The 22,868-nt window shown below is 59.0% G+C and overlaps 1 protein-coding gene across 2 annotated transcripts in view; it reads left to right on the forward strand.

Moving 5' to 3' along the window:
- MLLT1 (MLLT1 super elongation complex subunit) overlaps positions 1–22,868 on the forward strand; it is a 67,613-nt gene that overhangs the window by 43,535 nt on the left and 1,210 nt on the right. The window contains exons 4-11 of one of the 2 annotated variants that reach the window (XM_070373839.1): positions 7,025–7,168; positions 10,083–10,208; positions 13,781–14,335; positions 18,246–18,333; positions 19,770–19,878; positions 22,160–22,259; positions 22,484–22,555; positions 22,796–22,867. In XM_070373839.1, the coding sequence (XP_070229940.1) occupies positions 7,025–7,168; positions 10,083–10,208; positions 13,781–14,335; positions 18,246–18,333; positions 19,770–19,878; positions 22,160–22,259; positions 22,484–22,555; positions 22,796–22,867 (1,266 nt within the window). The remainder of the gene's footprint in view (positions 1–7,024; positions 7,169–10,082; positions 10,209–13,780; positions 14,336–18,245; positions 18,334–19,769; positions 19,879–22,159; positions 22,260–22,483; positions 22,556–22,795; position 22,868) is intronic. The other variant, XM_070373840.1, reaches the window with a different exon arrangement.

Below are 22,868 nucleotides of genomic sequence, written 5' to 3' on the forward strand. Positions count from 1 at the left end.
TCCTCTGCACCCAGCCCTGGTGGTCCCCACGTTCACTTGCTGGGTGACCTCCTGGTCTCCTGGGCAGTCTGATGGCTGCCACCCCACCCCACACCACGGTGCTGGCCAGCATCACAGACTCTCTTCCTGCCTGCCCTTGTGCACCCAGAACCCTGGGAGTTTTTTCCCTCCTCTCACCGAGTCTCAGAGAGGTGGAGTGGCAGGTCGTGTCACACAGCAAGGTAGCAGCAGAGCTGTTTCGACATCTGAGCGGTCTCAGACCCCAAAGTCCATGGTTTGGAGCCCACAATGCACTGCTTTCCTTAACACTTTAAAAGTTTTTCTCTTATTATGACCACAGAGGTGATAGATGTAGGTTGGAAGGGTTTGAAGTCTTCTCTCCAGCCTACTTGCTTGAAGTAACTACTGTAACCAGCCTTCCAGAAACAACTTTGGTGTGTGTGTGAGTGTGGGGGTGCAGGGAGGAGGGGCAGTTTCAACCTTGGTGTCTGTGGACTCTGCTGTGTCAGTGCCCTCAGCCCTGCTGGTTCTGGTGCACCGGCGCGGCGAGCCCCTTCGCTCACAGCAGCTGTCATGGACCTGGCCTCCCTGCCCGGGGCTGCCGTCATCCTGTAAGCTGCCTTCGTGGACCTCCCCAAACACTTGCCTACCTGGCAGTGGGATTTCAGGGATTGCTTTCCTCCCTTCTTTCCCCAGTGATCAGCAGTTCTCTCCCGCTGCCTGGAAGCCCCCATCTTGGTCAGCCTGGGCTTGGGGACCCGCGGGCCGACCCAGAGGAGCACAGAAGAGAGGGCTCTGCACACGCCCAAGGCTGCAGTATGCCCACCTGGTGTCTGCCCACCTTTATTGGTTCCGTGTGACCTTGGCAAAGATCAAATGCCACTAACCTTCAGTTTCCTGTCCCAAGGGGCCGTGAAAACAGCAACGAACTCTCAGAGCTTTTGGAGGATGAAAGAAGGTGCCATGTAAAGCCTCCCACCAACTGCCCATTGCTGGCGAGGGCTGGCAGAGTGCTGACAACGGGACCAAGTGTTAGATGTGCACCTGTGACCACGGAGGATCCTGGGGTGGGGGAGGGCTGGCAGGAGTGCCAACAACAAAGCCGAGCATTAGACATGCACCCGCCACAGAGGATCCTGGCTGGGGGAGGTGTAGGGGCGTGAAGGGTGGCCCTGGGCCTGCCTTCGCCCTTGTCCCCTGCAGCAGGATGGAGTCGGCTCACACAGGTAGTGGTTAGATGGTAGATTCTCAGATGCGGAGCTGCAGGGAAGCTTGGGGTGGGACCAGCCATGGACAGGTAAACGTTTAAAATATAGAAAACCAAAAAACATGTACCGAAGTAGAGAGGGGAGCGGAGCAGGCCGCGCAGCACCGCCCCCGTGGCAGCAGTGACTCACCTGCAGGCGGCGCGTGGCTCATCTCCACACTGGGGTGCGGAATCTCAGTCAGGTTCTGATTTCAGTCTGTGCTGGAAAAGATAAGACTGTTAGCCAAAAAACCCTAATGGATATCATCAAATCTAGAAATTAGTAAATCAATAATTCTTTGATGTCAAATACTCAATAATGTCAAAGTTACCCGAATTGTCTCACATACATGTTTTGAAGTAATTTGTTCAAATCAGGATTCAGATAAACCCAGTTCATTGCTGTTGATTGCTGTCTAATGCTTCTTTAAATCTTCTTTCTTTCCATCTCTCTCTCCCTTTCTCTCCTTTGTGAAGTGTTTTCAGAAGCTGTGGTCCCCTAGGGATATTTCTGCCTACAGCCCAACAAGTAGGCTGGGCCCTGATCAGATTTGGGTTTACCTGGTTTTCCTTTAAGCTCAGCGAATGTGGGAACCCTGGGGCCTCTTATGAGAATGTCAAATAGGCCCCTGGGACCAGCGTGGGCAGAGGAAACTGCCTCAGGGTTCTTAGGAACCAAGTGTCCTCCTCGGCTGGTGAGGCTGCACTGCACGAGTCTTTTGTACAACCTGGAGTGGCGGTGGGCAGGGGGGTCGTGGGGTGTCCTCCAGGTCAGCCCTGCCAGCTGCAGGGAGGCGGCCTTGGGGTGGGCCCTGGGGGTCCGAGGTGGTGGACAGGGGCTGATCCAGAGCTTTGGTCAGCTGGCCCAGGGCTGGGGGCTGTTTGCCCGGACAGTGCTGTGGACAGGTGCGCGTGCTCCTGGCTTTGGGCGGTGGCACCAGTTGGGCCAGTGCCTTCACATCTTAGTTTGCTGAGGCCAGAGAGAGATACTGACCTGGGGAGTGCAGGGCCTGGCCTGAGAACACTTGGAGCCAGCCCTGGAGTTCCCAGGGGAATGACTAAGGGAGTTACTCCTGGGATTGCCTCCCGGTGCAACTTGAACTTGGCCTCTCCTCACCTCACATGCTGCCGGTTCCCAGGCGCCATGGTCCTACCTGTCTCTCAGCTTTCTCAGGAGACTGGTTTCCTGGTGACTGGGCTGAAAGTGGTCCACCATCCATTTGGAAATTCCTAAGCTTCTCTGGCCCCAGGTCTTGTCCCTAGGGAGCTCCGGTCATCAGTGTGCGTTGGGGCCCGTGTCCACTGCAGGGCACACGCTGGGTGCTGGGGGAGGCCTCTGCCCAGCCCGGACGCCACCCCTAGCTCTACTCCTTACCACTCACCTTCGGGCATCCCAGGGAACTACCCCTGGGCGCTGCTTGGTCCAGTGCGTCGTCGCCCTGCTGGGTTTGTGTGGGTGTGGGAACTGCTCCAGGAGCCAGGGGTTCCAGAGAACACTGCCTGCCTGGAGCGCGTTGCTGGCACACTGCCGATCAACCCTGGGTACCAGGCATGTCCTCTGGCCCTGGTTCAGCATCTTCACCTGTGAAATGGGGACAGTAAGAGCTCCCAGCTGCGGGGATGCTGCACAGGGTCGTGTTACAGAGTGGTGTCCATGTCCCGTTAGTGTGGCCACTGCTCCGAGGGCTCAGGAGGGAGGAGACCCTCCTCAGCCCCGCTGGTGCTGTGGGCACACTGCAGGCCCCCGACACATTTCTGCAGGACTGAGGAGCATGTGGGCACGTCCAGCAGACACTGGTGCTTGCTCAGTGCTGCCTGCCCCTTGGGGACAGAAAAGATGTGCATCCTGCAGACTGTGATGAACACTATCGAGGATAGTGTTCGGAGGCTGTTGGAGGGCAGCCCTTGGTAGGTGTTAAAGGAGGGGGTTGGGGATGGCCAGGGCTGGTTAAAAGTCCGTGGATGGAGAGGGGGCTGCAGCAGAAGCTGCTGAGTGGGAGGGGGCGACAGAATGAGGAGGGGCCGGCTGAGGGGGCAGAGTGTGTGTGGGAGCAGCTGGACTAGCCTTGTCGCTGTACCACCAGGCTGCAACTCCGTGTGTGTGTGGTAGGAGTCACCAAAGAGGGCAGAGGCAAGGGGAAGGCCTGGGCTGAGCCTCGGGAGCCAAGTTTGGCAGTGGGTGGAGCTGGGGAGCACCCCTGGAAGCCTTACCCCCCGCCCCCGGGGGATCCTGTGGCTATAGGTCCCGTGTCTCCATGTGCCGTCGGCAAGCCTCTTCCTGGGAAGACAGCAGTTTCATTTCTGGGTGGTGCGGAGCTGGGCGCTGTGGCTGTAGCTCATCCTCCCTATGTTGCTGGGGAGGAAGTCGAGGCTTAGGAGCACAGCCTTACCCAGGAAGGGGCGAGTGGCTCCGTGGGGCTGGGGCTCCTGTCTGCGACGCCCTCACTTCCCTCCATGCCCGTCCTGTGGCTGGTGCTAGCCTTCAGGTGTGCCGTCTCAGATGGTCAGGAAGAGGAGAGATGTCGAGACACGCTGAGACACGCTTCTCTTCGCCGTGTCATTTCTGACCTGGGGGGAAGCCCTCCTCGGTGGACCTCCCTTATCTCATCATCCCAGATTAGGTCACGTGTCCACTTCGGGCAGGGGACCAATTTCTAAGTCTGGTATAGGTGGTTGGGGTAGGAACCCACTCTTCCTGTAGGGGAGCTGGCCAGGTCAGGGGAGAAGGGCTGCCAGGGGAGAGGCCAGGTTGGGGTCACCTCAGTGCCCTGGTGTGGTTTGAGAGAGCCTGTTTGCTGGTCTCCTCACCAGAGTGGCAGCTCCTGGAGGGCAGAGCCCGCAGCTTTGTCATGTGGCAAGTGCACCTTCTACCTCTGTGGCCTGGATTGGGGGGCAGAGTCATTCACGTGCAATTGCGGGACCTCATTCTTGCCCCCTTTGCTAAGAAGCCTGCTCCCACATAGCCATCCATGCCTCTCCCTACCCCAGCATCACCTGGTCACCAGGCTCACCTCGTGCTGCCAGCCCAGGGATGGCAGAGTGGCTGGGGTCCTGGTGTGCTGTGGCGGCAGGAAGGGGTGAAAGGAGGCGGGCCCAGGAGATGCTGGGCCCAGGGATGCTGGTGCGATGGCTTGGCTGCCCTGCCCTCCTCCTTCAGCCCTCACCCCCCTGCCCTCCTTGCTCACCTCCTCTCAACTGCTGAGAAGCCTCTGCTGGTTCCTCAGACTCCTGCTTGCTTCTCTCCCGCAGACAGTACTTTAAACATTCAAGGTGTGATTCACAAGTTGGTAGTTTTGAGTATATTCACCGTGTTGTGTGGTCATAGTAGTTTTCTAATTCCAGAGCAGTCTCATCATACCAGAAAGAAACCTCTTCCCTAGTGGCCAGCAGCTTCCACATCCTCCCCCGCCACCTCCTGCCACTGCCACTCTCGTCTCTGGGCTTACTTGTCTGTTCTGGACGCTTCATGCATGTGGAACCGTATCCGGCGTGGCCTTCCCCCTGAGCATGGTGGTGTTGAGGCCCATCCCTGTCTCGACACGTGTCAGTGCTTGGTTCTTTTCCTTGGCCAGATGCCGTCCCATTGTGCAGCCGGACCCCAGCACGTCCATCCAGCCACCTGCTGGTAGATGCTGGGGTTGTGTCCACTTCGCGACGATAGCAAGTGATGCTGCCATGGACATCAGCTTACAAGCTTTTATGTGAATGTGTGTTTTTATTTCTGTCAGGTAAACATCCAGAGGAGACCGGTGGGTCATGTAGTTACTCTCTATTTAACATTTTGAGGGACTCTCGTCCACTTTTCCAAAGAAGCCCTGTGTTACATTCCTGCTGGCAGTGCCCTCTAGGCTTCTCCACTTCCTCGCCAACACTTGTTATTTTCCTTTTTTTTTTTTAATTAAAAAAATTTATTATTATTTTTTAAATTTTGGCACGGCCTGTGGGATCTTAGTTCCCCACTCAGGGATCAGACCTGCATCCCCTGCATTGGAAGCACACAGTCTCAACCACTGGACCGCCAAGAAAGTCCCTATTTTCCATTTTTTATCCTCTATGACCCGCTTCCCAGAATATTGGAAATAAAAGCAAAAATAAACAAATGGGATCTAATTAAAATTAAAAGCTTCTGCACAACAAAAGAAACTATAAGCAAGGTGAAAAGACAGCCTTCAGAATGGGAGAGAATAATAGCAAATGAAGCAACTGACAAACAACTAATCTCAAAAATATACAAGCAACTCCTGCAGCTCAATTCCAGAAAAATAAACGACCCAATCAAAAAATGGGCCAAAGAACTAAATAGACATTTCCCCAAAGAAGACATACAGATGGCTAACAAACACACGAAAAGATGCTCAACATCACTCATTGTCAGAGAAATGCAAATCAAAACCACAATGAGGTAGGTAGCATTTCACACCAGTCAGAATGGCTGCGATCCAAAAGTCTATAAGCAATAAATGCTGGAGAGGGTGTGGAGAAAAGGGAACCCTCTTACACTGTTGGTGGGAATGCAAACTAGTACAGCCACTATGGAGAACAGTGTGGAGATTCCTTAAAAAACTGGAAATAGAACTGCCATATGACCCAGCAATCCCACTGCTGGGCATACACACTGAGGAAACCAGAATTGAAAGAGACACGTGTACCCCAATGTTCATCGCAGCACTGTTTATAATAGCCAGGACATGGAAGCAACCTAGATGTCCATCAGCAGACGAATGGATAAGAAAGCTGTGGTACATATACACAATGGAGTATTACTAGCCATTAAAAAGAATACATTTGAGTCAATTCTAATGAGGGGGATGAAACTGGAGCCTATTATACAGAGTGAAGTAAGCCAGAAAGAAAAACACCAATACAGTATACTAACGCATATATATGGAATTTAGAAAGATGGTAACGACACCCTGTATGTGAGACAGCAAAAGAGACACTGATGTATAGAACAGTCTTCTAGACTCTGTGAGGGAGGGGGAGGGTGGGATGATTTGGGAGGATGGCATTGAAACATGTATAACATCATATAAGAAATGAATTGCCAGCTCAGGTTTGATGCACGATACAGGAAGCTTGGGGCTGGTGCGCTGGGATGACCCAGAGGGATGGTATGGGGAGGGAGGTGGGAGGGAGGTTCAGGATGGGGAACACGTGTACACCCGTGGAGGATGCACGTTGATGTATGGCAAAACCAACACAATATTGTAAAGTAAAAAAAAATAATAAAAAAATGTAAAAAACAAAAAACGCTGGCCGTCCTGGTAGGGGTGGAGCAGAATCCTGTGGTTTTGATTTGTATTTCCCTGTGGCTAATGGTGTGAAGCGGCCTCCCATGTGCTTGTTAGTCACTTTTATGTCTTTGGAGAAATTTCCCTTCCAGGAAAGGGGCTTGCAGGTGAGGCTATAGGATCCTGGCCAGGCTCGGCATCATTGCTTACTGCCTGTGCGTCTTGGAGCGCCGTCCCCGTCTGTGGGCCGAGCACTGTGAGGGTTGAGGGGCGTGTGTGTGGGGCTGGGGCCACCGTCGGCAGGATCGACTGCTTCACTAACCAGCTGAGACCGTCACCCAGATCTTTATTTCTGTCGTGGAGCCTACTTTGCTGGGTCTTCTGCAAATAGTCTGTTAATTTATTTTGGGTAAGCAGGTTAATGGGCAGACACATACCCAGCGGACGAGGGTCTGAGGGGAGAGAAGGCAGGGAGCATGTCCACCTGCCCCTGGCTGTCCCTACCTCCTGCCCCACCAAACGGACTTCCTTGTTTTCTCTGTTCAAGGAGGAGCCGAGGAAGGTTTGCTTCACCTACGATCTATTCCTGAACCTGGAGGGCAACCCACCTGTCAACCACCTGCGCTGTGAGAAGCTCACGTTCAACAACCCCACTGTGGAGTTCCGGTACAAGCTCCTGATGGCCGGCGGGGTGAGTGCGCCACTCCCTGTGGTCCTGACATGGCCCCTGATTGTGCTGTGGGCACCCGGGGCTTCCCAGCATGTAGTCGGGTGCCCGAGACCCTTAGAGGCAGGTAGTACAGGCGGCACCCAGCAGCTTTGGAGAGGACCCAGGCATCCCTAGCCTGTACCAGGGCGTTGTCTGTTGCAAATGACTGACTAGTCTTTAGTTATCCTGAAGTTTTTTGTTGCTGTGGGTAATTAGCATCTTCCTTCACAGAGGTGGGTGGAGGCAGGAGTGGGTGTGAGGCCAGTCTCCCAGCCTGGCGTGGAGCTGGAGCCAGTTTTTAACCGGATTGGCAAGGCCACTCAGAGGCTGCGTCATCTGGGGGGTTCCCTGCTGATGCAGGCTTCTGGGGGTTTGTCCTTGTGACTCGGGCCTGATCAGAGTGTCGGCTCTCAGAACTTAGGTCTCTGTGGGGAGTTGTGTGCCAGCGATCCAGTGTGGTAGCAGGGGGAGTTCTCTGTGGGGAGTTCTCTGTAGGGAGTTGTGTGCAAGCGGTCCCGGTATGGTGGTGGGGCTGGAGCACGTGTCAGGGCTCTTGGAGAGCAGCATGGGGTGCCCACTTGGTGGGGGGGTGCTGGACTGTGCCAGGCGGGGGATGTGGGCTAAGCACACCAGACATGCTGTGCCTGGCATGGAGGAGTCGGCTGGGGGTGTGACAGCCTGTGTGTGTGTGTTGTGAGGGCAGGACCACCTCCCCAGTGTGTGCCTTTAGCTTGGCTTTCTTTGGCTCTTGGGAATAGTCCTTCTTTTCTGTTCACTTAATTCAGTTGGGTCTTTTTATAAACTTTTTAAACAATATGAAAGAATCACTTTTTCATTGCAGGATGTGTGATTAAGGTCTGCTGTGTCCTTAATAAAGGATGAGTGTGTGACCCTAATCTTGCGCGTGACGGCTGACAAAGTCTGGTCACGGAGTGGGGATGGGGGCTGCCTTACACAGATGTCGGCTCTGGAGTTGGCAGGCGCAGCGGTCCTCCCCAGCTCTGCCTCTCTACTTTGGCGTCGCTGCCAGATGCTTTCCAGAGTATTTCCCCAGCGGTTCCTGGGTGCTCCCCCAAGGTTGCGTGGTCACCGCTCTCTGGGAGGCAGCCGCACAGAGTGTCCATGGGTCTCTCAGGGCCCAGGACGCAGCACTGAGCCCCTGGCTGCCCACGGAGGGTGTTTGCTCTGCGGAGATGAAGGCTCAGTGAGCAGCATCCAAACACATAAAACCAGAGGGCGGGAGGCAAGGGAGAAGGTGCCAGCAGGGAGGGAGGCCGCGCCTACGCGCTGCACCGCCCCGTGCTGTCCTCGCCCTGGGGGTGCTGCCCGGAGAGCTGGCCGGCTGCCCAGGAATTTCTCGCCCTTTGGGGCTGTGGGCTTCAGGCTCCAGGCTGATGGCAGAGCAGTGCTGTCAGTTCTTAGGAGCCACCCAAGACCTCCAGGGGACTGTGGCTCCCGAGTCCTGAGTCCCAGCCCCTGTTCGCTGTGTTGGGGCATCGCTTCCCAGGTGGGCCGCCTTTCCCCTCTGGTGGCAGGTAGCCCTGGAGGCTGCCTGTGTTGATGTCCACATCGGCGCTGGAAGAACTGGAGGAGTGAGTTGTCTGTGAGCCACGAGGTCTGCTCTTTGTGCAGCCCCTTCCCTGGGGTCCCGTGAGCCCTGTCGCTCCTCGCGTGACACTCAGTTGGCCTCGGCAGTGACCTGAGCCACTTCCTGCCTGGCCGGGTGGTCGCCTGGCCTTCGGCAGTGTGTCTCATGCTTGGCCCTGTTGGCAGTTGAGCTGCACAGAAGTAGAGGCTCCTTCAGCGGCAGGCGGTGAGATGGGTTCTTTTGGAGCCACGTGCTCCCAGGTTTTCACCGCAGGGCAAGGACACAGGAGGCAGTCACGCGTGTCCTGGGACTGGGTCAGCCTAGGACCTTCCTCTGAAGGGATAGGAGATGTAATGAAAGGAGGGGAAGGTCTGTGAGGGGACAAACCGAGGCCCCCCATGGCCCTGCTGTCCTCCTGGGCTGCCTACTCAGTCACGTCCGAGTGGCCTTCGTGTGTGCAGGCCCTCGAGGGCATGATCCCTGGGCGCCTGGCGGGGCCAACGTGTTCTGGGAGCCCGCTTCAGAGCGCTGTGGTCAGACAGGCTCCGACGAGCAATGCCACCTCAGGCCCCACCGCCCTCCTTTCAACCCAGCGTCCCCACGGCTGTGGCCGGGTGTGACCTCAGCCTCCTCAGATGAAAGCTGGGGTTCGTTGGGGAACCACAGGTTCTCAGAGTTGTTCACGGTGCCTGTTCTACCAAGCTGAATGCTTTCTTTTTCATCATCTTGTGTACTTTATTCTTCTGTTCTGGCTCATCACCATCTGGAAGGCTCCCTCTGAGTGGCTGGCCGCTGGCAGTATCAGCTCGCTCTTGTCAGTATTTTGAGAACGTGCCTGCAGCCTCCTCCCACTTCGGCTGGGGCCACGGGAGCCTGGCTGGGGCCCCTCCAGCCTGGCCATGCGCCCTATGTCTGTCCAGCTCACCCGCCTGAGGCTGGAGAGGGAGTAGGCACCCAGGACCTGGGTGCTGCCTCCACCACGCTGCCTGCTCTGGGCGTCTGGCTGGCTTTTCACCTGTCCCGGCCGTGCTTCTGGTTTGTCTTCCCTGCCTTGTGCGGGGCAGCTTGGCTTCGACTCCTCCTCGTGCTCCTTTGCACGCTCCGCGTCTTCCAGCTGGCCCTCAGGCCTGCCACACTCAGCCTTCCTGGGACCCGGCTTCTTCGCTCTCTGCCCAGCCCGCTTGGCTCCAGTGCTCAGCACCCAGCCCCTCCCAGAGGGAAGCTCCCACAGCAGGCTTCCTCTTGGCGATGGGATTTCCAGTCTGCCTCCTTGCCCATTGATAACATCTGTCTCTTCTTTATCACTAGGTGATGGTAATTCCTGAAGGAGCAGAAACGGTGTCCAGGCCCAGCCCCGACTACCCCATGTTACCCACAATTCCACTCTCTGCCTTCTCTGACCCCAAGAAGACCAAACCGTCCCACGGCTCCAAGGTTAGTGAGGCGGCAGGCCCAGTCCTGGGGGCGCGCTGGGGCCCGGCGGTGAGTCCCGGCTCAGGGCGCCCCGCGTCAGAGCTGGACCTCCCATCCCCGGACTCGCTCCCTTGGCCTCCTCTCGGAGCTCATCTCTGCCCGCCTGGCTGCCCTGCCCCTTGGTCAGGAGGCTGGCCCTCTTGACCTCATGGACAGCCAAGTGATCGCAGTCTTCTCTCTGTTCCTCTTGAGGCCAAAGAGCCTGCCCTATTCTTCCTGCCACTGAGTCAGAGGGCCTAGGACCACTGGGACAGACCCTGAGAGGCTCATGTGCTGGGGGCCGTGGACCAAGCGCGTCATTGCCGCTCCCTAGCGCAGCTCGGACACCCTCTCCGTGGGGCTGGGCGCCCCTCCCTTGGCTGCTCTAGGCTCCGCTTTCTACTTTGTCAGCAGTTCTCTGCAGAGAGCTTACTTGGGGGAAGGGCCAGGTAGAACCATGTGGGCAAGCACGCTATTTGCCCCAAGAAGAAATGTTTCATCATCTTCTTTCAGCTGGTCAGGCAGGGGGTGCTCTGTCCTCCCAACACCTCCCTCTCTGAACTATCACAGCATGGCCTCAAGCCCTCGGGCTGGTATCGCGGTGGACGCAGAAGTTCCCAAGTATGCATCTTGTCCCGCAGCCACCTGACACAGCTGTGTCCCTAAGACCAAGCTCCGCCTGGCTCTTAGGGCAGCTGCCAATCGTTCACTGCCACCCACCCTGAAAGTTTATTCGCTTCTCATCTTGGCAGGGTTTTTGCTCCACTCGTGCTTGGGTGTCGGGGGCCTGGGGCACCCGAGGCGGGACAGGTCGAGCTCTCAGGCTGACTTACAGCCTGATGCTCATCAGCAGCTTTGGAGGAGGGCCTGTCACCTGGGCGAGGTCTTCTTGGCACTTTCCACAAGGCCACTAGGTCTCTGAATCCTCAGATCTGTCTGACTTAAGCCCCCTGGACACGTGAGGCCAGAATCTCCAAGTATGGAGTGTGAGTCCGGGGTCTTCCCCGTACTGGCATCTGTGGTCCTCCCCTGAACCTCGTGAGACTTATATGGAAAAAAAATTCTTACTCACGATCTTGGCAGCTTCTGTCTCAGTCACCCACAGTTGTCTAGAGGTCTGTGCAGAGTGGGAAGTGCGGGAGTTGCCATCTCTTTCTGGCATGTCACTTGCAAGTCCCCTAGGAAGTGCCCTCTGGGTATTGAGGACACCACAGTGGCCTGCCTAGCAGGGGCTGCTGGCAGCATCTCTTGCTGAGATCTTTGAGACCCCTGGGGCCCTTATACCGGTAGTTGCACCTGCCGTGCTCTGGGGGCCTTCAGGCTGGGGTCTGTGTCTCCACCCTGCCCGGTCCAGCGTCTTCCTGCAGCCCCAGGTGCTGCAGCTCAGGGGGTCCCTGCGAAGGTTGCTGCATATAGCTCTCCAACAGACTCTCTCAGTCCTGCCCTCCTAGTCGTCATCCTTTCCTGCGGCTACAGAGGCCCTGGCACTTCCCTCAGATGGGCTGTCTGCTGTCCGGACCTGTGGGCTGACTGGTGGAAAGGCTGGGGGTGGGGAGGCATGGCATGGGCCCTTGTAGTGCCCCAGGGCCGCTGGGGAGTCTGGCTGTTGTGGCCCCAGGTAGATTGGTCCCTGGTGGTCCTGTTCCTGCCCATAGCCCCCTAGAGGGGAGCCTAGAGCCTCCTGGGAGAGGAACAGGGCCCGCTGCAGGGCACCTGTAGCTTCAGGCACCTCACTTCTCTTTGTCCAATGTCGGCCAGTCAGTCCAGTGGGCGTTTGTTTCTCCAGCACTAGTCTCTTAGCCATTTGGGGTCCTTGCTGGCTTTGAGGACACGACTGTGGTGGGTTTCACCACTTCTGCGTCACACTCCAGACTTAGTGTGTGACTTTAGAGAGCCAGTCCTCCCAGGAGCCTGTACAGAGCTCCAGCTGAGGAGGCGACGCTCTGAGGCCCCTGCTAGGTGGGCAGACCCTGGATGGTGGGGAGGCTCTGCTGACTGGGGCTGGGGGGCTCTTGGTGGACCTGCCCTTTGGGGGACTCCACTCCATGTCTCGGGGCTGGGGTCTGGGGGCCCAGGCAGGTGTGTGGACACTGCAGGAATAGGCCTGAGTTGTGCAGGGGTCTCTGTTTCTTGCCTCCCTCCTTGGGGGAGCTGCTTGCTGGGAGTGGAACCCCGAGACAGGCCCCATTCCACAGCCAGTCCCCCAGGGGTACCCCTTCAGACAGGCTTCTGAAGGGAGGCTCGTGATGTGAGTACCTTTTCCTACTACCATGGTGACGTGAAGAGCACAGGGGCCGACTTCTCTCTAGGAGGCACGGGGGCCCCATGGCCCCATGGGCCTGCCCCTGAGCCACTGGTGCTGGTGTGGGACTCAAGTAGATTGCAGGTGGCTAGGCTGTGCCGTCTCTGGGCTCTCTGTGGACAGGGTTCTGTGGCTGCTTCCAGGGCTGTTAGCACAGGAAGCAGAGGCCCAGCTGCTGGGCCTTCCCCTGGCTCACCTAAATCCCTCAGCACGTGGGGTGAGCTCCTAGAGTGAGGCTGCTCCTCCACCCGGTAGCTCGTGGTTTCTGGTGAGCTTGGGTCCTGAGAGCCTTGGTCCAGCCATGTGCCTGTCCCCGGGGTCGGGGGCCGAGTCCAGGTGCCTGTCCCGGAACCGTGGCCGTGCGGCAGGTGCTTGATGCGGTGTGGACGGGGCGTGGGCACAGCCGGTGTCAGATGGGGCTCCCGGCTGCCTGGGGGTGGGGGGATTGGACACTCCCTGACTGCCCTGCCTGTCCTGTACCGTCGCCTGGTGAGGTCGGTGGTTGTGCTCTGCACAGGTACACATGCTTGGAGCTCCCCGACCTGACCTTCCTCGAGGCCCAACTCAGGGCTGCTTGCCGCTTCTGTTTCCAGTGGGAGCCCCCGACCTGGCTTATTGACGCCAGAGTTCAGGCTCCACCCTCAACCCTCTGAATTTCTGAGGTGGGGATCCTGGAATTACACGTGGTTTAGAAGAGCTGCCCAGGCGGCTTGGGTTCTAGAAGCCAATTTTCATGCACAGCGCCCAGGAACCCAGTAGGCACTCAGTAAATGTGACTGTAGAGATCAAGGGGAGATCAAAGAGCCCCTGTGCTGGTGTGCATCGGGGCCAGGCTGTCCAGGCGGGGTGGGGGCCACCTGGGGAGGCACCTGGCTCTGGTGGGAACAGGAAAGGGGCCCACCTGCTGGTGCCCCCAGCCCCGTGCCTGGCAGCCTCTGACTCCCCGAGGTGCCTGAAGGGCGTGGTCGGTGTGGCTGGCCTGTGTGTATCTGACTCACCTGCACGCTTCTTGAATCCCTCAGGGGAGTCAGCCTGTAGCCGCCCATGACCTGCTGACGCTTCCTAGTAGCTTTAAGGGATAGCTCCATTTAGAACTCTCATCTGCTGCCTTACTTTTTCAAAGCTTTATGGAAGATTTTCTCTAGCTGAGTCTGAATCAGGTGGATTATACTTTGTAGCGGTCGGGGGAGGCGGAGCAGGGCAGCCCCGAGATGCTGCGTGACTGTGTCCCCCCTCCTGCCCGGCCTTGCAGGACGCCAGCAAGGAGAGCAGCAAGGCCTGCAAGGCCCACAAGGCGACCAAGGAGCACCGGGAGCGGCCGCGCAAGGACTCAGAGAGCCGAGGCACCTCCAAGGAGCCGGAGCGCGAGCAGGCCCGGAGTGCCAAGGACGCGGCGCGGAAGCTGGGCGAGGGCCGGCCACCCAAGGAGGAGAAGGCCCCGCCACCCAAGGCTGCATTCAAGGAGCCCAAGATGGCCCTGAAGGAGACCAAACTGGAGGGCATGTCCCCCAAGGGCGGGCCCCCACCACCACCCCCGCCCAAGTCTTCCAGCAAGAGGCCGGCCACTGCCGACTCACCCAAGCCCAGCGCCAAAAAGCAGAAGAAGAGCAGCTCCAAGGGGTCGAGGAGTGCCCCCAGCACCTCGCCCCGCACCTCGTCTTCCTCCTTCTCGGACAAAAAGCCGGCCAAGGACAAGGGCAGCACCAAAGGGGAGAAGGTCAAGGCCGAGAACGAGTCCAGGGAGATCAAAAAGCCCCCGGAAGTGGAGGAGTCCAACTCGGAGGACGAGGCCTCCTTCAAGACTGAGGTGAGGCAGCTCCTTTCCTGCCTTTCTCCCCTCACCCACCCCGCCCTCGTCCTCTGCTGTTACCCTACCTGTTCTCATCCTCTCTGCTGGCTCTGAGCCACTCAAAGGTGACATGGGGGTTGGGATGCAGGGCCCTGGGCTCCCACTTGCTCCATGGAGCTTTGGGCAAGCCTTCGTGTTGAGCCAAACCTCAGTTTCCTCTTCCATTGGGGGCGATGCAACCACCTCGTGAGAACTCTTTGGGGACACAGGCTCCTAGTAGAGCATGACACCTGGTACCTGGGTTCACAGCTCTCCTTCGGGCAGCCCCCTGCATGGGCGGGGACTTACCTACCCGTGAGTGACTGTGTCCCACCATCGACTCCTTCCCAGGGTGCCACAGGCTCAGTTGGTCAGGGCACCCCCTTCCGTCACTAGTGGTATGGTATCCTCGTGTGTTTTCATCCCACTTTCTGATCTGGGAACCAGAAGTCCTGGGTTCCTCCTGTGGCAGCATTTTCATACAGCTCTGAAGGTCACCATCAGACACAGCTTGAGCCACAGAGGAGACGGGAGACCGGTGTTGATTGGTTAGGCTTGGCCTTGGAGGGCCATGTCATCTCTGTGTGCTATTTGGCTTCTGGTAGTTAGAGAAGAAGAACTTGGCTGGATGGATGATAGTTGGATGTATGGTTGGGTGAATGAATGGATGGATGGATGATGGTTGGTTGGTTGGTTGGTTGGTTGGTTGGATGGAGGGATGGTTAGTTGGTTGGATGGATGGTTGGTTGGATGGTTGAATGAATGTATAATTGGATGGATAATGGTTAGATGGTTGGTTGGATGGAGGGATGGTTGGTTGGATGGATGGATGGGTGTGTGGGAGTGGGTAGATGATTGGCTGGTTGGATGGATGGATGGATGGTTGGATGGATGGGTGGATGGATGGATGTATGTATGGATGGATGAATGAGTGATTGACTCCCTCATTTATATCACCAACCCAAGCCCTTAATGACCTTTTACGGTTCCCAGCATCTCATTCACTCTCAAAGGCAGAAGCTTTGCCTCCAGCATTGCTGCTCGGAGCTCCACTGAGACTTTGAAAGTGGTTCCCAGAGGTGAAGGCAGAGGTGGTTTGTGTCAGCAGCACTGATGTTGAGTATGTGGCTTCCAGGGGCACCTTGTTGGAAGTGTCTGGGGGTAACAGTTTGGCCCAGGGGTAACAGTGCATCCCACTTGATGAGGACACACACGGGGCTGGTGATTTGTACACCCGGTGCTTCTTGCGCCCAGGAACTGTCTGCCAGTGAACTCAAGGGCACAAGATCTGGAATGTCTCTCTGATGTCCATGGCTGTCCGCCCACTGGCTGCTGGAGGTTCTTCAGGTGCCCCATCTGGCATCTTTCTCCTCCGTCTGCACAGACTGGAGCTCTGGGCAGGATGTCCTTCCCTCCTGTCCACCTCAAATCCTTCCACCAAGGCCTTCTGTGCCCAGGGCTGGTGCACCTGTGCTGGGAAGAGCTGAAGGCCTTCCTTCCCCTGTCCCCAGGCTGAGGGTTGGCTCCCTGGCCCTGGGTGCCCACCCTGACATCCTGCTGTGGTGGCCCTGAGCACCTGCGCCACTGTGGGCTGCTCCCTCCACCTGCTCAGGTGGGCTGGGTGGAAGACCTGCACCTCTAGCCTTGGCCGCCTGGGCCCTGAGGCTGGCATTGCTCGGGAAGCCTGGGGTTTTCTCCTGGCTGAAGAGACAGGTCTGCTTGCTGAGAGACTTGTGGACCACGAGTCCGGGCTGTTTGAGATCCTGCAGCTGAGGCCTGGGCCTCCAGCAGGATCCCTGGGGTCTCAGAGGCTGCTGGATGGTGACTCACGTCCTGACCTGGGACCTGGGGAGACACATGTCCACAGTGAAGGAGGCGAGATGACCTTCAGATCCAGCCCACCCCCCAGCCTCCTTTGCCTATCTCAGGCCATCCCACTCGAGGCTGATGGTGTCACTGCCGGAAAACCCTGACCCTGCATGGAACCCAAGTCTCCCCCTCGGCCTGCAGAGGGGCCACAGCTCCTCATCTGTGTGTTGGGCCAGGACCCCAGCTCCTCCGGCTGCTCCTCTGTGGTCTCCATGGCCATGGGGTCCCTTCAGTCATGGGCCCCAGAGTATGGGGAGCACAGTAGGCCCTCTGCTGTCCTTCTGGACACCCCGTGTGTCCTGAGCCCCGGAGCCTCGGCAGCGCTCACAGCAGCCTCTTGAGGGCTCTCTGACCCTTGGGAACCGTTAGGCTCTTGGGGCGGAAGCCACTTCCAGGCCCCACTTTGCGCATCCCACCCCTTGTATTCGTGTGGAAGGAAAGGGGCTGTGTGTGGCTGAAGGGCCCGCCTGGCCTGCCCCAGCCTGCACCCTTCCCAGCCTGCCTCGACTTCCGTATGCTTAGCAGGGCCATCAAGGCAGCTCTTGGGTAGATGGGGAAGCTGAGGCTTAAAGGTGGGGCCTTGGTCAGTTGGTGAAAAGTCAGGCTCAGACGCGAGGACCCCGAGCCAGAATAAGAACTCAGGAGTCTGTGTGCAGGAGGGCTGTGTGGCTTCAGGTCCGTGGTTGGGGCTGGGGCTCATGCTGGCCTGTGGTGCCTCCACCCAGCAGACACTGGCCATCCAGGCTGGTTTCCTGGAGAGTCCCCAGGAACTAGTGTGAAGGTTCCCGTGGGGTATGTTGGCAGTGGCTCTGGGAGGCTAGGTGGGGCAGACCCCAGGGGAGGGGACCCTTCACTCTTCAGTCGATAAGTGTCCGTCCCTGGACAGCGACTCCTTCTCTGGGTCTGCTGAGAGGAGAGAATTGCGCCTTCCTGGGTCTCCTGGAGCTGGGACTCCCCTCTGGGGGTCTTATCTGCCAGAGTTCAGCCAGGATCAAGGAGACGCTGCTGGGTCTTCTGGGGTTCAGCCAGGATCAAGGAGACGCCGCTGGCGCTTCTGCCTGCCTCCCGGCCCCTCCCAGGTGCCAGGCTGCTCAGGTCCCCGAGACATCTCCCGATGGCATGTGGGCACTCCGTGCCGGCGGACTTTCTGAGCAGTGGACTCTGCCCTTCTGCCCAGCAGAGCCCAGACTGGCCCCACCCCAGGCCCAGCTTGTACTCTGCTGCCCTGTAGCCTGTCGATTTCTCTCTCCCGAGGGCCCAATGCAGACACCGCCCCATCCTGGCTCATGCGCAGAGGTCCCTTGGCCATGCGGGCCTCTGGAGCGGGATATGCCCTGGCCGCAGGTCGTCTCACCGCCTGGTCTCCAGGGCCTGGAGTCCCCGTATGGGCTTTTACTGCCCCCTGGTGGCTGAGTCTGAGTGGCCGGCTACAGGAGGTGGAGGAGAGGGTGTGACTGGCTCTGGGTGCAGTGGGGCCGCCCGAGTTCACCGTGTCTACCATGTCACTACCCACATGTTGGGTCATTGTCACCTCGGGCACCCAGTGGCAAGGAGACAGCTTTTGTCACTACTCAGCCTCAGGGCTGTGAGATGAGGGGTACCTCCCTTTCCTGTTCAGCCTTCTAGCTGTGCTCCTACCGGAGTGGGCAGGGCCCACACGTGAACAGCCACACAAGCTGTCCAGCCCCTGCTTCAGCCCCGACCTCCTGCCCAGGCAGGCAGGAGGACCAGGCAAGGGCTGGAGACTTAATGTCCTTCAGGAAGATAAGAAAGGCCTTTGGTTGTGTTTTGAATGCAGACAGCTGTGTCTTGCAGCTGAAGAGGAGGCAGGGAGGGGCCACGTCTGTAGGGTGCTGGCACCTTGGTGACCTGTTGAGTGCACATTAGTGCATTCTGCCTGGCTGTCTCTGCCACCAAGGGCTTGGCCATCCATTCCTTCTCTTCTCTTCAGTCTGAAAGCTGACTATTGTCCTCTCTCTCTCTTCCTGTCTGCCCCGCCCTGCCCTGCCATGTGGTGAAGTCTGCCCAGTCGAGTCCATCCAATTCCAGCTCCAGCTCTGACTCCAGTTCAGATTCGGATTTTGAGCCGTCTCAGAACCACAGCCAAGGTGCGTGCTGGGCAAGGAGTCAGTGGGGGTGACAGTCTCCCTGACTTCCCAGGGGCCAGCAGAGCACTGGACCTGTTATGGAGGCAAGGGGTTCACGAGGAATTTCCCAAAGCTGTTACCTCGCTGGGGGCTTGCTCATGCGCACGCAGTCTGAAATCTGCCTCCAGAACTGGAGAAGCCTGCAGCTAGAGTGGCTCCAGCCTGCGCTGAGCTTGCCCCCAGGGCTTCCTTTTAGGGTGCAGTTTGTCACACGGGGCCTTCCAAACTGGCCTGGGTCACCCGCCCGCAGACTGTCCCTCTCCTGGGCCCTCAGCTTTGTCCATCTGCACAGCAGGGCTTTGAACTGGGCTTTGGGTCTGTGGTGAAGGGCTCCGTTCTGACCTGAGCCCTGCCCTTACCAGGCCTCTCCTCTCCAGTCCTACCAGATTCAGGGTCCTTGCCTCTGCTGCCCCCAGCCAGCCAAGGGCTCCAGCCCAGGCCCCCTTGGCAGCCTGGTCCCTGCAGGCCTCCTGGGTGCTTGTGGGGAGGTGGCCCAGCCAACCTCTGCCTACCCTCACACCGGAAGCACTTCTGGTGGATCACACTGAGGATTTCCTCCACGGCCCGGAGCCCTTTTTGAGGGTGGGGGAGTGCTGGGGGAGGTGAGCGTATTGGAGTGGGGGGCTGACATAAAGACAAAGTTCCAAGGGGGCTGGGGGATGGGGTGCTCCAAGCCCACACTGTCTCCAAGGGTTCTTATCTATGGGGAAGGGAGGGGGAACCTGCCACGTGGGGTCATGTGACCAAGGTAATTGAGGGCTTTGTGTCCCTCTGTTGCCTTGGTAACAGGAATATAAACCAAGATGCCGTCTGTAGGGGACTGAAACTGAGTGTCTCTGGAGAAAGGGGAGGACGGTGGGCTGGGAGCCTTTGAGTGGGCTGCCAGCCGCTGAGGGGGCTGCCAGGGGGCTGGGCAGGCTCAAGTAGGGGCACGGAGGGTGGGCAGGGGTGGTGGTGTGTGGTCCACACCTCAGGCCATCTTGCCCTCCTTGGCCGGGGCTGGTTTGTGCTGCCTCCAGGCAGAGCTCTGATCCCAGCGCCCAGAGAAGAGGGGGGCTGTCCTTCCCTTGGCAATGGAGGAGCCCCGTGTGCCTGTCTCAGGCCAGGGGCCGGAGGCCTGTGAGCAAGGCCAGAAAGGTAATGGCAGGGGGAGCCAGGGGTCCCTTAAGGAGGAGGTGGCCACAGGGGCAGTGCTTGGAGATGGGCGGCAGTCCCCACCTGGCCAGAGGAACCTCCGAGGTGGGTTTGTGTGGGTGCGCCTAGGGGTCCTGGCATCAAGAAACTATGTGGCCCTGGGGGTGGAGGGGGCTCTTGGCACAGGTGGGGCCCTGAACCCCCTTCTCTCACCTTCCCTCCCTTCCCCTCTTCCTCCCCTTTTCGCTCGTGGCTCTCCCCAGGACCCCTGCGCTCCATGGTGGAGGACCTGCAGTCTGAGGAATCTGATGAGGACGACTCTTCGTCAGGCGAGGAAGCCGCCGGCAAGACGAATGCGGGGAGGGATTCCAGGTGCCCGGCCAGTGGGGAGGAGTGGGCGTGGGGGCACTGGGGTGGGGAAGAGAGAGCCCACTGGGGAGCCGTGCCTAGGCGTTGAGGGGGGCCTAGCCTCCTTCATCCCAGTGCTGGAGAGGGTGGCTGTGGAGTGGAGGTGGGGCTAGACACTCCGGGAGGTGTCCCAGCATCATCTGAGAAGGGGGCCGAGATGGTGCCTAGCAGCCTGACCTGGGCTCAGGCGTATGCCAGCGGGGCCTGGTTTCTCTGCTCTTGGGCCAGGCAGGGGTCCTTCCCCAGGTGCGCAGCACTGGGCTGGGACACACTGAGGACTGTCCTTGGACCCAAAGACACCCCGGGTGGGAGCAGCTGTGGCCACCTGCCAACCTAGGGAAGGGCCATGTGGCCTTCCACCCAAGTGGAGTGAGCCGAGGCACCTCCTCTGGACACTGCTGGGCCTGGGAGTGTGCCCACCTCAAGGATTGCTGTCTGTGCCAGCCTTGGCCCGAGGCCTTGGGGGTGGGCAGACTCAGGGTCAGCAGCTCAGTCTGGGTCCAGCCCTTTCTTCCAAAGAGGCCGAGCCCTTCTAGCCTCTGGGGCTCTTACTAAGGTGGGCTGGTCACTGGGTTTCACCCAGCAGGCAGGGCAGTGAGCAGCAGGTGCTTGCTGTTGTTCTGTGCTGGTGCTGCTCGTGAGAGCCGCCATCCTGGGGGCTGCGGCTGTGGGAGTGGCTGCTGTAGGAGCCCGGGCTCACTGGGCTCACTGGGCAGGATGGTAGGGGATGGCGCTCAGCTAGGCAGGGGAGGCGGGATGGGGATCCACCCAAGACGGGACTGGTGGCAGCAGTCCCCGCTCACCAGCAGTTCTTCTCAGGTGATGAGGAGATGGACTGTCTGCTTCACCCTGGTGCTCTGCCTCTGGGGAGGTGGTGAGGAGAGCAGAGGACTGGAGCCAGGGAAACGGGCATTGTGGTGCTGGTGACTGAGTGCGGGCCTTAGTGTGGACCCTGAGTGTGGATTCCAAATGTGGATCCTGAGTATGGATCCCAAGCGTGGATCCTACTGGAACTGGATGTAGGGGGCTCAAGGGCTGGTGAATGTGTGCCTACTCTGGTGGCAGTGCCAGGCCTGAGCGAGTGTCAGAAGACCTCTCTCTGCTGGGTTGAAGGGGTGCAGGTGGAAAGCAGGATGGGGCTGCCTGGGGCGCTGCGTCCATCAGGAAAGGGGCCCCGTGGACCCTAACGCTGGTGCCCAGCTGCTGCCTCATAGAGACAAGGCAGGCAGGCCACTCCTGGGCATGCTTACCAGCAGTTCCTCTCAGGCGACGAAGAGATGGACTGTCTGCTTCACCCTGGTGCTCTGCCTCTGGGGAGGTGGTGAGGAGAGCAGAGGACTGGAGCCAGGGAAACGGGCAGGCCTGGCTGGCCTAGGGGTGCACGAGGCAGGAGCCCCTGAGGGTCGAGGCTGTGGCCAGCATTCTGGCCCTGCCTTTATGCCAAAGCCCAGCTCAGCAGGAGAGAGGCAGCAGGCAGGAGTGACCATGTACCCGATGGGTTCTGCCCAAGGGTACTGTGCATGGCTACCCAAGAGCAGTGGGAGGAGAGGAGCTGGAGAGGGGCTCCGTCTGCACCCTGTACTGAGCTGTGGGGGAGGGGGGTTCTGGAAAAGCTGAAGTGGTGGGCCAGGCCTTTCTGTCCAGACTGAGGGCGGTGTGAGCGGAGAGAAGCGGCTGTCAGGTGCAGGCTGGCTGGGGGCCTCAGGCAGCCACACCCTTCCCTCCGTGAGGAGGTGCCACCCATGGAGGGGTGCAGACTGGAGCCCCCCAGGAGGGGATGGGCGTCTGAGGTTACCACTTGGGCACAAAGGGCACTGTGCCCTTTGCTCCTGGGGTGTCAGGCTGAGGTGGAACCATCCGCCGCTGGCCATGTCTCTCCTGCAGGCCCCTCCACCCACACAGCAGTGAGCGTGGAGCCCATCCACCTGGAGTTCTGACCTCAGAGACACACAGGGACTCCAGAGACCCAGGGGGACCTCAGAGCCTCACAGGGCAAGCATGCTGATCTCTGGGTTCCTTGCTCTTTGACTGCAGCTCAGAGACTTTTTTTTTTACTGTTAAGTTGGCAGTGGCTGCCTAGAGCTGGGTGAGGGGGTCTTTGGACCTGTAGGGGGAACTCTGGGTACTGGCCTGACCCCGGGGAGGGCTGAGTCCATCCCAGAGCTTCACTGGGGGTCTGCTGGGCAGGACTGCCTCCCCGGAGCTCTGGGTGGCCGAAGCCTAATGGGGTCGTTTCCACGTTCAGGTTGAGCTTCAGTGACAGCGAGAGCGACAATAGTGGAGACTCCTGCCTACCTAGCCGGGAGCCCCCTCCACCCAAAAAGCCACCTCCACCCAACAGCAAGGTAACCTCCTGGAGGCCAGCTGAGGGTTGGGCCTGGCATTTGCCAAGTCTCTGAGGCTGAGGGTGGGGGCACAGTAGAAGGTCAGCTCACCTCTCAGGTTCCAGTGGGATGGGCTGCTCTTACAGCCGGGTCCAGGGCCAGAGGAGGGACAACGGGTAGGCCCAGTGGGGGCTGGGGAAGGGGGCACAAGCTGGCACTCACACTGACTGGGGTTCACCCCACAGGCCTCAGGCCGCCGGAGCCCGGAGCCCTGCGGCAAGCCAGAGAAGATCCTCAAGAGGGGCACCTACGACAAGGTGGGGCTGTGGCAGTGGTGGGGCTGGGGTGGTGGGGGTCCTACGACCAGGTGGGGCTGGGGCGGTGGGGGGTCTACAACCAGGTGGGGCTGGGGTCGTTGGGCCCCTGTGACACAGCACCCGGGGCGGGGTGGGGTTACGACAAGACGGGGCTGTCGTGGTGGAGGGCGCCAGCCTGGAGCTGCCTGGATGTGGCTCGGGGTGGGAGGGGCAGGTCACCCGAGTGCCCCTCTGCCCCAGGCCTACACTGATGAGCTGGTGGAGCTGCACCGGAGGCTGATGGCCCTGCGGGAGCGCAACGTGCTGCAGCAGG

The sequence above is a fragment of the Bos mutus genome, chromosome 7 (genome assembly GCF_027580195.1).
Source record: "Bos mutus isolate GX-2022 chromosome 7, NWIPB_WYAK_1.1, whole genome shotgun sequence".
NCBI classification, from domain to species: Eukaryota; Metazoa; Chordata; class Mammalia; order Artiodactyla; family Bovidae; genus Bos; species Bos mutus.